At 40.9% G+C, this 12,283-nt stretch overlaps 1 protein-coding gene and 1 long non-coding RNA gene across 8 annotated transcripts; both read left to right on the top strand.

Moving 5' to 3' along the window:
* The first annotated feature begins 1,381 nt into the window (after positions 1-1,381).
* On the top strand, positions 1,382-7,566 carry LOC105021400. Of its 5 annotated transcripts, none has more exons than XM_034292767.1 (6): positions 1,382-1,481; positions 2,056-2,170; positions 5,123-5,197; positions 5,374-5,469; positions 6,093-6,314; positions 6,760-7,563. In XM_034292767.1, the coding sequence occupies exons 3-6, from the start codon at positions 5,189-5,191 to the stop codon at positions 6,952-6,954; spliced, it is 522 nt and encodes a 173-aa protein (XP_034148658.1). In that variant the 5' UTR covers positions 1,382-1,481; positions 2,056-2,170; positions 5,123-5,188; the 3' UTR covers positions 6,955-7,563. The 5 variants fall into 5 exon arrangements, with proteins under 5 accessions (XP_034148658.1, XP_034148661.1, XP_034148660.1 ...); XM_034292770.1 differs by lacking the exon at positions 1,382-1,481 and adding an exon at positions 1,647-1,812 and having other exon boundaries at positions 5,126-5,197; positions 5,378-5,469; positions 6,760-7,566; XM_034292769.1 differs by lacking the exon at positions 1,382-1,481 and adding an exon at positions 1,647-1,812 and having other exon boundaries at positions 5,378-5,469; positions 6,760-7,566.
* Positions 7,567-7,627: 61 nt separating this feature from the next.
* Positions 7,628-11,247, top strand: LOC117594582. 3 transcript variants are annotated; one of them, XR_004575809.1, is made up of 4 exons: positions 7,628-8,048; positions 8,260-8,333; positions 8,946-9,070; positions 9,177-11,247. It is a non-coding gene; the product is annotated as an uncharacterized LOC117594582 (long non-coding RNA). The 3 variants fall into 3 exon arrangements; XR_004575810.1 differs by having other exon boundaries at positions 8,207-8,333; XR_004575808.1 differs by having other exon boundaries at positions 7,628-8,333.
* The last annotated feature ends 1,036 nt before the right edge of the window (positions 11,248-12,283 follow it).

The following is a 12,283-nucleotide window of genomic DNA, read 5'->3' as shown; positions in this document are numbered from 1 at the left end:
CTGCAGACCGGGATCACCCCACAAGACCTCCAGTTTAGGAGATGCTCTGACCCAGTCGTCTAGCCATCACAATTTGGCCTTTGTCAAAGTTGCTGAGATCCTTACGCTTGCCCATTTCTAACACATCAACTTTGAGGACAGAATGTTCACTTGTTGCCTAACATATCCCACCCACTGACAGGTGTCATGATGACGAGATTATCAATGTTATTCACTTCACCTGTCAGTGGTCATAATGCTATGGCTGATCGGTGTGTATAAATATATATATGTATATATATTGTGGTTGAAACATATAATATCACATATAACTGTGGTTGAGGCTTATAACTTATAACATTTGGGAATGTTCTAGATCAGATCTGATCCGCTCACTGATCCCCTATTACAGGACTCCTCCATCACCCAGTGACACGCCTTGTATTACATATATATTCATATTGTTTAAGCTTAGAATGTATACAGTTCTTACACTTACTTTTTTAACACAATTATTATTATGCATATTTTTTCAGCTATGTTAATGCTTTCCCTAGCTTATTAATATGGTAGATCTACTGTATAGCTATTATTGTTTATTTACTGTACATTACAAATGATACATTTATTATGCATTCTCTTATAGAATGTTTTGATTACTGTGGATTAAAACAATCATCAACTGTGAATCATCAGCTTGGAGTATTTAACACTTGGGCTAGAATTGCAGCCCTTTTACTATAGCAGTTAAACTGTTCTCTGTGGTTAGGCAGTGATTGGTCAAATGACACTATATATGGCCAAACATTATTTTCTCTAAAAGCTCAGCTGTTTGAACCATTAAACATGTGCTTTTCTGTCCTTTGGCAAACCAGGTTCTGGCACACAACATTTTATTTAGACTTAGATTGAACATGTATGTAGAAAATACTGGAAATGTTTTTGCTTTCAAGGTTGATGGTACCCGGGGGCTTGTTAAGTCAATAATCTTTCTCACCTCTTCCATACTAACTAAACAATTATTCAAAACTACAGTGCATCTCAGCCATTGTTTGGTCAGTTACACAGGCCTATGACCATTCAGCATTTGTGGTAGACATTCCTCGGTTGGCTTGCCTTGACCATCACGTATGTGTTAGAGGAGTATTTGCTACACCACCTCTCCAATGCTCTTTCCCCTTTTCCTTACATTATTATTGATCTCAAGAAAGCTACTATCTAGTCAAATATCCCATGTCTGTAACAGGTCATGATCTAAGATGATTAATTCTTATACCAATATATGTTCTAGAGATTTGTCTGGGTTGGTTAACTAGGCTAAGTTATTTTACAAGATAATCAGACAGCCTGTCTCAGTGTCTCAACAAATGAACCCACACAAGGCCTACTGGTGTACTCATATCATTTCCTTCCTTACTTTGTTCCTGGAACAAATCCTGCATTTTTACAGCTGATCCAGGACGGGACCATTTGGGTTCTTAGGGGATTCATCCAACAACAAGGTATACCTTTTTAGAGGACGGATAAGCTATATCCTGTTGAAATATCGAAGATGACTGTATTACTTTTATGACAGTAGGCTAATGCAATGTTACTGATAATAACCAGTGTGCAATAACGAGAAATAACGAACCATCTGTAGTTGTTTCCCCATCGCTAGATCACTCCAATGCCAGCTGTTCAGAACTAGCCCAAATACGTTTTGCGACGATATAGCTTAGTAAAGCAGGACCACGTCGTCTTTTTAGTATTTTTGTAGTTTTGTTTAGTAGGGCATTGGTCTACAGAGATGTCACGTTGTGCCTCTGTTTTTGACAGCTGTAACAGTTGACGGTAAGTTGTGTGACTAGCCTAGGCTGCTATAGTGAATCGAGCAATAACCCTGTAGCCTAGCGTTTGTAGCCAAGTTATTCTTTTGCGGCTTTAATGGCAGTTAATGCTGATGCGCTCTTCCGCACAGGTTATTTGGAGGCATGAAAGAAATTGAATATTTTTACGTTGCATGAGCTTTTCGTATGGCTATTACTGCAACGAGTAATATTCAGTGGTTAAAGCCCATTTTCTATTGGACTTCAGGCTGGTTTCCAGAGAAACGGAACAGAGCGCTCGCTGTCAGAACCACCGGGATTGCGCTTTTATGACGGGGACGCGCTTTAACATAGGAAAATGTGACACATCGTCCATACTGGAGGTAAGACAGCTGTTCGTTTAAATACTGTCTTCTCGTATCTTGAGCGGTTCTTTCTTATTCTGATGACATGTCGGTTGAAGGTTAAATGCGAACATGTTTCTAATGTTGCAGTCTAATTGTTCTGTTAGACGAAGTATAAATCATCGTATAGCAGTGTCAGGATGATTTTTTTGCCAAAGCATCCAATGTTTTAAAGGTCTTTAACACACTGAAGTCGTTGCTCTTCTTTGCCCTTAATTTTCTTATTTTTACTAAGCTTACCTTAGTCAAAAAATAGCTTTTGGATCCATGATTTGAAATAATCCTATATGATTATTATTGGAGGATTGGTTCCTATAAAACTCTTCTCCAGTCTAAGAAAAGCCCCAAAAGAGTCCTTCAGGATAGTTGAAATTCCTGATAAGAAATCCCAAAGGATTTACACTAGGGACACAAGGAATTGTTTTAAGATGGAAATACCATGGATGATTTAGCAATGTGAGTGGGTTCAGCTGCTTAGATGTACCTTCATAATCAGAAAACGTTAATGTCCTCAACAATCAGGCCCTCCTCTCTTCCTCTATTTTTAACCTCTTTAGATTTCACAGAATTCTCTAGAAAGGATTGAACTAAACCTTAGACTTATCACTGTATGTCTGTGCCATGTCCGTTTGTCCTGTGTGACAGGAATATTCCTGATTTTGACCATTTAACCAGTCTAGGGCTTGGAATATACGTCTATTTTGAAATATCCTTTTGTCTAAGTTAAACTAAGGGTACTGGCACACTGCATTCTTAACATTCAATGGTTTCTCAATGGAAGTTGTATGTTGACAGGCAGTGGAGATCCAAAAGTGTGCATCCATTTTCATGGACAAAAAGTTCAGATGAGTTCAACTGTAAAATAGGCTAAATGACATTGCCGTGAACTGAAATGTGGTATTACCGAAATGTGGTATTTGCTTATCGTTCTTAATGTATCAGTGTGGCCTGCACCCAATACAGAAAGAAAGCAAACATCTGTATTTCACTGTCCAGAAAGTATTTAAACAAACATAACATTGTAATGTCTGTTTTTTTTTTTTTGACCTGTCAAGTAAAAATATATAATTGAAATATGATCACGCATGTTGTTCACATAAACTGTGTTTTTAACATAAAAAATGGTGAGCCTGATGTCCGTCCCATTTATCTTGTGTTTATTCTGAAAAAGATGGAGATGATTATGGTAATGGATTTATGATAATGGCTGTATTGTACATGCATCTCAATCTGTAAAGACAGTTTTATGTTAGCTAACTCATTAACTCAGTAACTTGCATGCAAAATCACAGAAAGACATTCAACAGGAACAGGAAGCTTTTAATATCTGACTCATACTGTATACAGACATACATACTGTATACAGTCAGACACGTACTGTATACAGACACACTTACTGTATACAGACACACTTACTGTATACAGACACACATACTGTAAACAGACAGACACATACTGTATACAGACACACACATACTGTATACAGACACATACTGTATGCAGACGCACACATACTGTATATAGACACATACTGTATGCAGACGCACACATACTGTATATAGACACACATACTGTATACAGACACACACATACTGTATATAGACACACACATACTGTATATAGACACACACATACTGTATATAGACACACACATACTGTATACAGTCCCTTTGGAAGTTATTCCGAGACTTTTTGTTGTGTAATGGACTTTATATTTGATAGCATTTTTTTCTCTAGTCACTAACATAATGGCCTGATTGAATACTGCAGAGATGGTTGTCCTTCTGGCAGCTTCTCCCATTCTCTGCAGGGAAACTCTGAAGCTCGGTTGGCCATTGGGTTCTTGCTCAACTCCCTGACCAAGGTCATTCTTGCCCGGTTATTTAGTTTGGCCTAATAGCCTGCTCTAAGAGTCTTGGTGGTTCCAAACTTTTACCATTTCACAATGATGGGGCCCACTGGGTGCCTGGGAACTTTTTAATGATTTAGCTTTTTTTTTTTTTACTTTCCCCATATCTTTGCCTAGACACACAGTTCTATCTCCGAGTTCCTTGTACTTCATAGCATGGATGTTGTTCAGACATGTACTGTGAAGTGTGGGACCTTATGTAGACTTGTGTATGCCTTTCTTAATAATGTCCAAGCATTTCAATTTGCCACAAGAGGACTCCTAACCAGTTCTAGGGAGGTCAAAGGACGCAGGATGCAGCTTAGCTCAGTTTGGAGTGTCAAAGGGCCTGGAAAGTTATGTACATGAGATATTTTATTGATTATATTCATTATTATCAATTATGAATCAAGTCCATAACCCAACATAGTGTGAAAAAAGTGAAGGGTTTTGAATACTTTCTGAAGGCAATGCGTATATATACGAAAAGGAAAAACCAACAGGAAGTACGGTGCTGGGCCGCCAAATCAGTTTCAATGTGCCTTGGCATAGATTCTACGAGTCTCAGGAACTCTACTGGAGTGATGGAAACCATTCTTCCAAAAGATATTCCCTTATTTGGTGTTTTGATTATGGTAGTGGAAAGCGCTCTCTAACACTTCAAAATCGATGTGTATGATCTTTCCCACAATAAAACTTGTGTTATAGTAGTTTTCAACGTAAACTGTCATTGCTGCAGTTCACCTAGGTTCCACATGGAGGATACATTCTACTCTTAGATCTTTTTAAACAACCAATCAGGATGCACAGACATTAAAATACATTATAATGGCTAATGCCAACATAATCAACCTGGTTTCACTGGCAAAACAACCTTTATTGTATCAGATCACCCTTTTGTCTTCCAGCTAGAAATGCATTTTATGGAAGCTTGCTGAGGTCTACTGTGTTGACATTGTGCTCATGTGAAGAGCTGTAAAATAAATGTCACCGTGGTGATGAATCAGCAAACAAAATAACCTCACATGCCAAAACTCTTGTAGCAGATTATGTGAACTCCGATGAAGAAGTGGACCATTCTGAATTGTTGACAAGGTCCAAGCACCACAATGCCTCAGGTACACAGCCTTGTTATACTTCATATATTCTGCATTATACTTCATAACATATCGGGATCACCTCATGATGACTGGCTAGGTTGCTAAATATAGGTGTCTATTGTGCAATTATGGGAACTAAGAGGGTTTTTTTTTTCTTTCTTTGTCTCCCCCTGATCTCCGTCGACTCTCTACAGCCAGGTAGCAGTGGGATGGAGCCTGTCTTTGGAGAGGCGTATGGGACTCAGCCATTCACCATTTCTCCTACAGGGGGCAGCACAGAGTCAGACCGGGTATGTAGGGGCTATTTCCATTCAGTTAATCCTAAGAACTCCGCCCTGTGAGGTGAAAACGTATATGTGACTGAGGATGGGTCATTTCACAGGCAGGTGGAAGAGTGTCCTCCCCTCCTCTGTAGCCAGCTTTCATTGAGGATACTTAAGTAATGTATTCTACCGCGGACATGTTTTTCACACTCTTTCCATATGAGCTTTTTGTTTTGTCTAGGAGAAGTGCTTCATGTTTTGTTCATGCTAACCTTCCTTACTGCCTTTCCTTCAGAATAAGCCCACCCAGGAGAAGGGATTGACTTAGCTAAATTAATTGCCCAGAGGCCATGTCAGTCCATTTGCCACATGTCTCTATGTACCTGATTACAGAGGAAGGACATGAAAACCAGTAACGGTTTCATTTAGTGGAGTCCATTAGGATCCCTGTTAGCTATTACACATACAGTAGGGAGTGCAGACACCGCCGTACAGCACAGTCTAGACAACATACTAATGATCATATTACATTCAATTCGAGGATACATTGAGATATGGTGGAATACATGTTTCTTATTGTAACTCATTGACATTCTAGATAGTGTTGAAGATAGTCTGTGTGTGTTGTCCTTGTGCTGCTTGGTCCTCAGAGTGTGGTGGTGATGTTGGGGGCTCCTGGGCCGTCCCTGTGTCGGGGCCTGCAGCCCAGATGTGAGCTTCTCAGTGATCTCCTGGAGGATGTGACCTCCGACGACACACACACCTATGATCGTCGCTGGGATGTCTCGGCCCTGGACGAAATCACACACTATGCCAAAGGCAGCCCAGAGGGGGCTCCACTGATCTGTGAGAGGTCCTCTGTGTCACCTGAGGTGGGAGTAACTCATAACCACGTTTTAGCCTGATTGACACCATCACTAACCCTTGATTATACATACTTAACCACTGTTTCACCAGGTATTCTGAGAACATATTGTTATTTATAGCATCGACCTGGCAGCAGTTAGGGTTAATTGTCTGGCTCAAGGGCCAAGCGGTTTTCTCCTTGATTTTCAAAACAGTTCGCTTTTGTTACTGGACCAACCCTCTTTACAACTAGGCTGCCCTACCGACCCGGTTACATCCCTGGATGTCACCTCTAGTTCTGGGGATCTGCAGGGTGTGCAAGTGTTTGTTCCAACCAGGCAGTAACTCATCTGAGCCCACTATGAGTTTGTGGTCCATTGCCATGCCTTAGGCACCCTGATTTGGGTAATGTAGAAGTATCTGACCCTGGGCTGTACATAACTTCTACTTACACTATTTTGCTCTCCTCAGAGAGGCAGGGAAGTGCCGTGGTTATCCCCAAGATTAGGGGGCAGGCAGACAAAGAACCCCACAGACCCCCCACCCTATGTGGGGTTGGGTCCTGGACGACTCCCCCTAGCTGGGAGATATCCGGAGTCCTGGAGCCTGGAGGCGGGAGGAGGGGAGAGTGAAGCCATGGAAGAGATGCAGCAGTTGGGGCAGTGAGGAGATAGGATTGTTGTCCTGTAGTTCTGGAGGTCCACAATGAAGAACATAAACTACTCACTACCCAGTGAGCCAGACACTGAGTCTAGTCAAGAACCAGACAGCGATGTTAGAGAGTGAAGGAGAAGAAGAAAGAAGGTAGGAAACGGGAAAAGGACAGAGAGGAACTGAAGGAAGATAAGAAGCTCAGTCGTCATGTTAGACCAAAGAAGCGCCGGTGTTGCTGGGAAGCTTTCCTCAAACAGTAATGGTCAAATATGGAGAGAGATGGAGAGAGAGACAAAGGAGGAGATGAAAAAGGGATATGGAGAAAGATGGAGGTAATTTAATCTGGGGCCCTACTACCCTACCAGCACCCGGTGCCTGGAGGAGAAGACCTCCACCAATGGTACGACCTCATTGCACTTTATCTGTACAAAAGACACACTGTCCTCGAAAATAGGTTCTTATAGAGACATGTATTTATAAAAGTGCTCCGAGTTTTCACTCTTCTAGTGCTATGTAGTTGTTACATTTGATCCTCTTAACCATTTCTTTTTACATTTTGTTATTTTTTTGTCATCTCATTTTGTCATAATTCTCTGCATAGATTTAAACACGTTTTAAAATCCCAATTCCTTGTAAATCATATTTTTATTGTTGTGAACAATATAATTCAACAGCTGGAAAAATATTATGAAATGTTTTTTATTAAAATAGAATTTCAGTAATGTAATAAAATATACTTAAGGAATATTGTTTTAATTTGACCACCACTGTGTGTTAAATTACTACTTCAATCTTACTTGGACTGTCATTGCGGTAATTAGTCTGTAGTGAATTCCAATTAAAGCCCAGCTTCATAATTTAGCACATGATCTTACCCCGGAACAATTTACAGGCCATGTGTTCCCCAGGTAAGCGGCTGCCCGAGAAAGACCCCGTCGTACAGATGCCAGTGAACCTGTACCCCCAGCCCTGGGAAGCTACAGAGCTTGGGGGAGCAGCTGCACGTGCTCAGTTCTGCTCTAGAAGGCATGACACCTGGCAGCTGACCCTGCCCGTTACTGCCAGGGCCCGGACAAGAAAGGAAGAGGGAACAAACTGGCCTCCAGGTACACAAAGTTCGACACAGACAAAGTCAGTGTTTTCAGTGGTATATTTGTTGTTGGTTGTCCCACACTCTTTTAGACAGCAAGCATTCCACAATCGGAAACACAGTCCGTGTTGTGTGTGTGTGTGTATGTATGTGTGTGTGTGTGTGTGTGTGTAGTGTAGCATATGTCTTAGCCTACCGTATGTTGGTCCACCCCACTATTCCCACAGAGCATGTCGGCTGAAAAAGAAAGCTCAGCACGAGGCCAACAAAATCAGACTATGGGGCCTGAACCAGGAGTATGGTGAGTCATTACAGCCTTAATATTCTGTGACTCACCCTGGCTGTTGTAAACCCAATGACGTGCCCCGGAGGCTGCTGTTCTGAGGTCTGTTGGGATATTGCAATTAAAAGCAAAAAATCTGTTTCTAGCTACGTAGGAGGCCAGAATCCTAACCTTTCGAAGGCCCACTGGAACATTTATCCTATGCATTGTACCAACTTTGTGTGGATTCCGATAATGTACACTCAACAAATAATATAATAATTAACTTGCTACAACTTCAGAGGGAAGTAACACGTCTATCTATAAACAAAAATAGTATATATAGATTATCTATGGAATTCAGACGAGAAACAGCCTTTTGTGCGTTAACCTTTCTGGGATTGTGTATTGTCAACATGGGCCCTCACACACTTTGTAGAATGTGAGACGAGACATATTTGACCAAATGTCACTACTTCTAGTTTTAACCGGCTTGTTTCGTTGCTCCAATTAGGAAAGTTCACCATTACTCCAACCATGCATCATTGTTTTTACACGGTGGGGGGGGTCACAATACGTTTGGTATAAATTAAACCTTGGGAACTCCTGTGTGTCTTCTTTCAAGCACTCTTGTGGTGTCAACTCCTTCAGATGGCCTGTTGGGGGCGGTGCTGCAGATAAAGGAGCTGATCCGCCGAGAGTGGAGGCCAGAGAGGAAGACAGAGAGACAAGTGCCCTGAGAGAGAGACTGGAGGACATTCTGAAGGAGTCTCCTGGTGGGTAGTATAGACCATTTGCCCTGTTTTAGGTCCCTGTGACTCCTGCTGTATTTAAAGTACGATGCTTCCCCTTTTCTTTTTTTTCTCATTCTTTTTTGTCCAGGGCCGCGTGTAGCCGGACGAGGCAAAGCGTTTGTGGAGAGGATGCTGAAGAACCTGCGGGGAAGGAGCACCAGAGAGACTCCAAGAGGAGGAGGGCCAACCGACCCTAGCCGCTAACCTCTTCTCAGAGTCATCGTCCCGCCCCATTTATGCTTCACTTTGCACTTTCTGACTTGGAACAGGTTTTTTAGACAGAACGTACAGACACACACACGTAGGAAGAAAGGATGTGGAGCGAACAGTCCTTGTCAGGCTAAACACTTGATTTCCAGCTGCTAGGGTATATTGATGAGTGCCTCTGAACGTTCAACATATTGGTATGTTTGTTTTGTGTGTGTGTGTGTGTGTGTGTGTGTGTGTGTAAGGGACTATTCATGATTCCAGTGTATCTATTGCGTTATGTACTGTACTAAACCCCATTGTGCCTAAAGGAGGACACTGTGCTGACTAGCTAGCCTGTGCTATACACTATGTCTTGTTGGAGAACAGTTAGAAGAGTGACTGTAGATATGGTGCTTCTTACAGTGGAACATGATGGTTAAGCCAGTTTAGCTTGGCGTCTGATTTGAATTGTTCTGTAAACCAAAGGTGCCGGTGGGGGGCTTTGGGGTCGCGTGGCTGTTGCTCAATGGTTCTCGAATGTACTGAAAGCCTAGCTTGCATGGTCATTTTATATGATGTAGTGTACAAGCCTGAAGAAGGTAAAATGCTGTTATGTCCAATACTACAAATCCTATTTCTAATTGTTATCATTACGTACTGTACTGCTCTACCAATAAACCTATTATGAGAGGATACATATAAACCTTAAGCCAGGATGGAAATACATTTAATTGTTTCAACTTTTTCCCACGTACTACGAAATTTGGTCAACCGTAGTTCATAAAAGTGGTGATATGCTTTTCCCATTTGGATCTAAATTAATAGGATTAAATGAATGGGGGGAACTGATCCCAAATCAGCACTTCTACTCTGAGGCTCTTTTTGAAAAAGGGAACAGACTCTCTCTAATGGTGTGCTATTATTGATTGCACAAGTTCCACTCAGAGAAGAGACACCTGTGGACGCTGCTGTACCGTGAATTCCAGAGTTGTCCCATCTCCTTCCTAAATCCATGTTTATCCCTGAGTTCCAGAGTTGTGCATCTTGTCCTAAATCCATATTGACCCCTGAGTTCCAGAGTTGTCCGTCTCCTTCCTAAATCCATGTTTATATAACATCTGTTGATTGGATCTCTCTCTGTATCTTTGGTGCTTTGTATAGCCTGTGCCTTTGAAAGTTCGTGGAGAGCAAATAGTAACATGAACACCACCACATGTCTGTCTCTCCATGTCCTATTGAGAATATATAAAACACCACCATGTTAATGGTAACAAAAAAAAAGGAAAGTAAGGAGAAGTGTAGCCGTTTGATGGTAGTCCCCATTACTCCAGAGCCTTTAATCATAAAGCTGATCTTGGTGAAAAAAGGTCAGAAAGGTTTATGGATATGGACATAAAGCATTCCTGCACTTGTATTGCTTTCATGAAGCCCAGCAAGAAATACAATGTCTCGCTGTAGCTTTACTCTTTACCCTAGTGGTCAGGAACAGCCCTGCCACAGATCTTGCATTATCCTGAATGAACTTGTTCATATCCTCAATTAATAGTAAACAATTATTATGAAATTACTGTCTTAACATGCATGCAAAAATACATGAAAATAGGTTCTTAAAAACATCACCATACAGGAAGCATAGAGGATAAATTGTGAATGTTACACACTAAACAGTGTACTGTAAAATGTGATCAGTGAACATGTTGAAAGTTGTTTCAGAAAGTTGTGCGTTGTCCATTTATCTACTGGGAGAGTTTTTTGCCACGTCTTAATAAAGCCTTAAGCCTATTCCCTTGCAGTAGTTATTATTTATAAGACAAGGATAACGTGTTATAAAAACCTTTAGGAACATGTATGAATCATTAATTTACTTAGTGAATGTGCATGAAAAAGATGAACACATTTTGGTGTCATAGAAATAGAAAATGTTTTGTTTTGTTCGATCTGTGTAAATGTGTTTTCACTATCTTGAAGCTGCTGCTATGTCAATAAAATATATATATTCTTAAAATTCCATGTTTGTTTGTTTAGTTGATTATATTTTAATTTTCTTGCCATTTACACTGAATTTGAGGAAACAAACAATAAGGTGTTTATCAGGTTATACAGCTATGACTTCCCACTGAATGTGCTAGGTTGGTCGTTGCTATAGCGTAGCTTCCATATTCTTTAACAAAGTAACTTCAACTAACCTTTTCTTCTCACTCATTTAGCAGCAATTCTTTTTTTTTTCTTGTTTTTTTTTTTGTAAATTCATTGTTAGTCTTTTGGTGTGGAGATGTCAAATGAAAAGCCAGCTCTGGGCTTGTCTGAGGCCCTCTGCCATTCCGAAATGTTATATCAACAAAATTGAGGGATCCCATTAATTAACAGAGCCTTTAATGTGGATTGATTATTTAACATCTGCGAAAGTATGCAGGCTATTGCTGGACTAAACACAACAATCAAAGCCAAACACCACTAGGCTTACTTTGCACAGCCAGAAAGACTGTGAACTTGAAAGGTCTGAAGATGTTTCAACATGAGTAGACGCAGTGGAGAAAGGCTATGTAATCTGGAGAGAAGAAAACGGAATAATGACCAGGAGAGCGACTCCATTATAATAATCTAAGGTGTCCCAGAGATGTGCTCTCACCACCAGTCTCTTTGGAGGTCTTGGAGAATAAGACCATGTTGTAGACAATAAATCCATGTTGTAGTCCTCTTTCCTTTGTTTTGTTCAATATCGTACATTGTCCATTTAAGGCTTATCTTGCACTCGCTGTAGTCAGTATAAGCGTCAGGTGGTATTAGATTTTTATCAAGATGGAGCTACTATCGTGACGAACTTTATCGTCCCCGAGCTGTATAAACGCACCCTGATGAAGCGGCCTGGGCGCGCATACTGACCTACCCTGAAACGCTTTTGCGTGTAACCAACTGAACATATTATTCAAGCAGTTAATCGTAGTTTGCATACCGACCAATTGGATAGTATACTCTGTGCGCTATGCAACGTCGTTGTCAAATCAT

The sequence above is a fragment of the Esox lucius genome, chromosome 6 (genome assembly GCF_011004845.1).
Source record: "Esox lucius isolate fEsoLuc1 chromosome 6, fEsoLuc1.pri, whole genome shotgun sequence".
Taxonomy (NCBI): Eukaryota; Metazoa; Chordata; class Actinopteri; order Esociformes; family Esocidae; genus Esox; species Esox lucius.
Note: the sequence above shows the minus strand (reverse complement) of the source record. Positions and strands in the feature narration are given on the sequence as shown.

What these genes read in the sequence shown, in the direction of transcription:
- LOC105021400 (XM_034292768.1), top strand. An exon ending in GCAGCACAGAGTCAGACCGG is followed by an intron (nt 5,470 to 6,092) that starts GTATGTAGGGGC and finishes CTTGGTCCTCAG; the next exon opens with AGTGTGGTGGTGATGTTGGG. An exon ending in GGTCCTCTGTGTCACCTGAG is followed by an intron (nt 6,315 to 6,759) that starts GTGGGAGTAACT and finishes TGCTCTCCTCAG; the next exon opens with AGAGGCAGGGAAGTGCCGTG.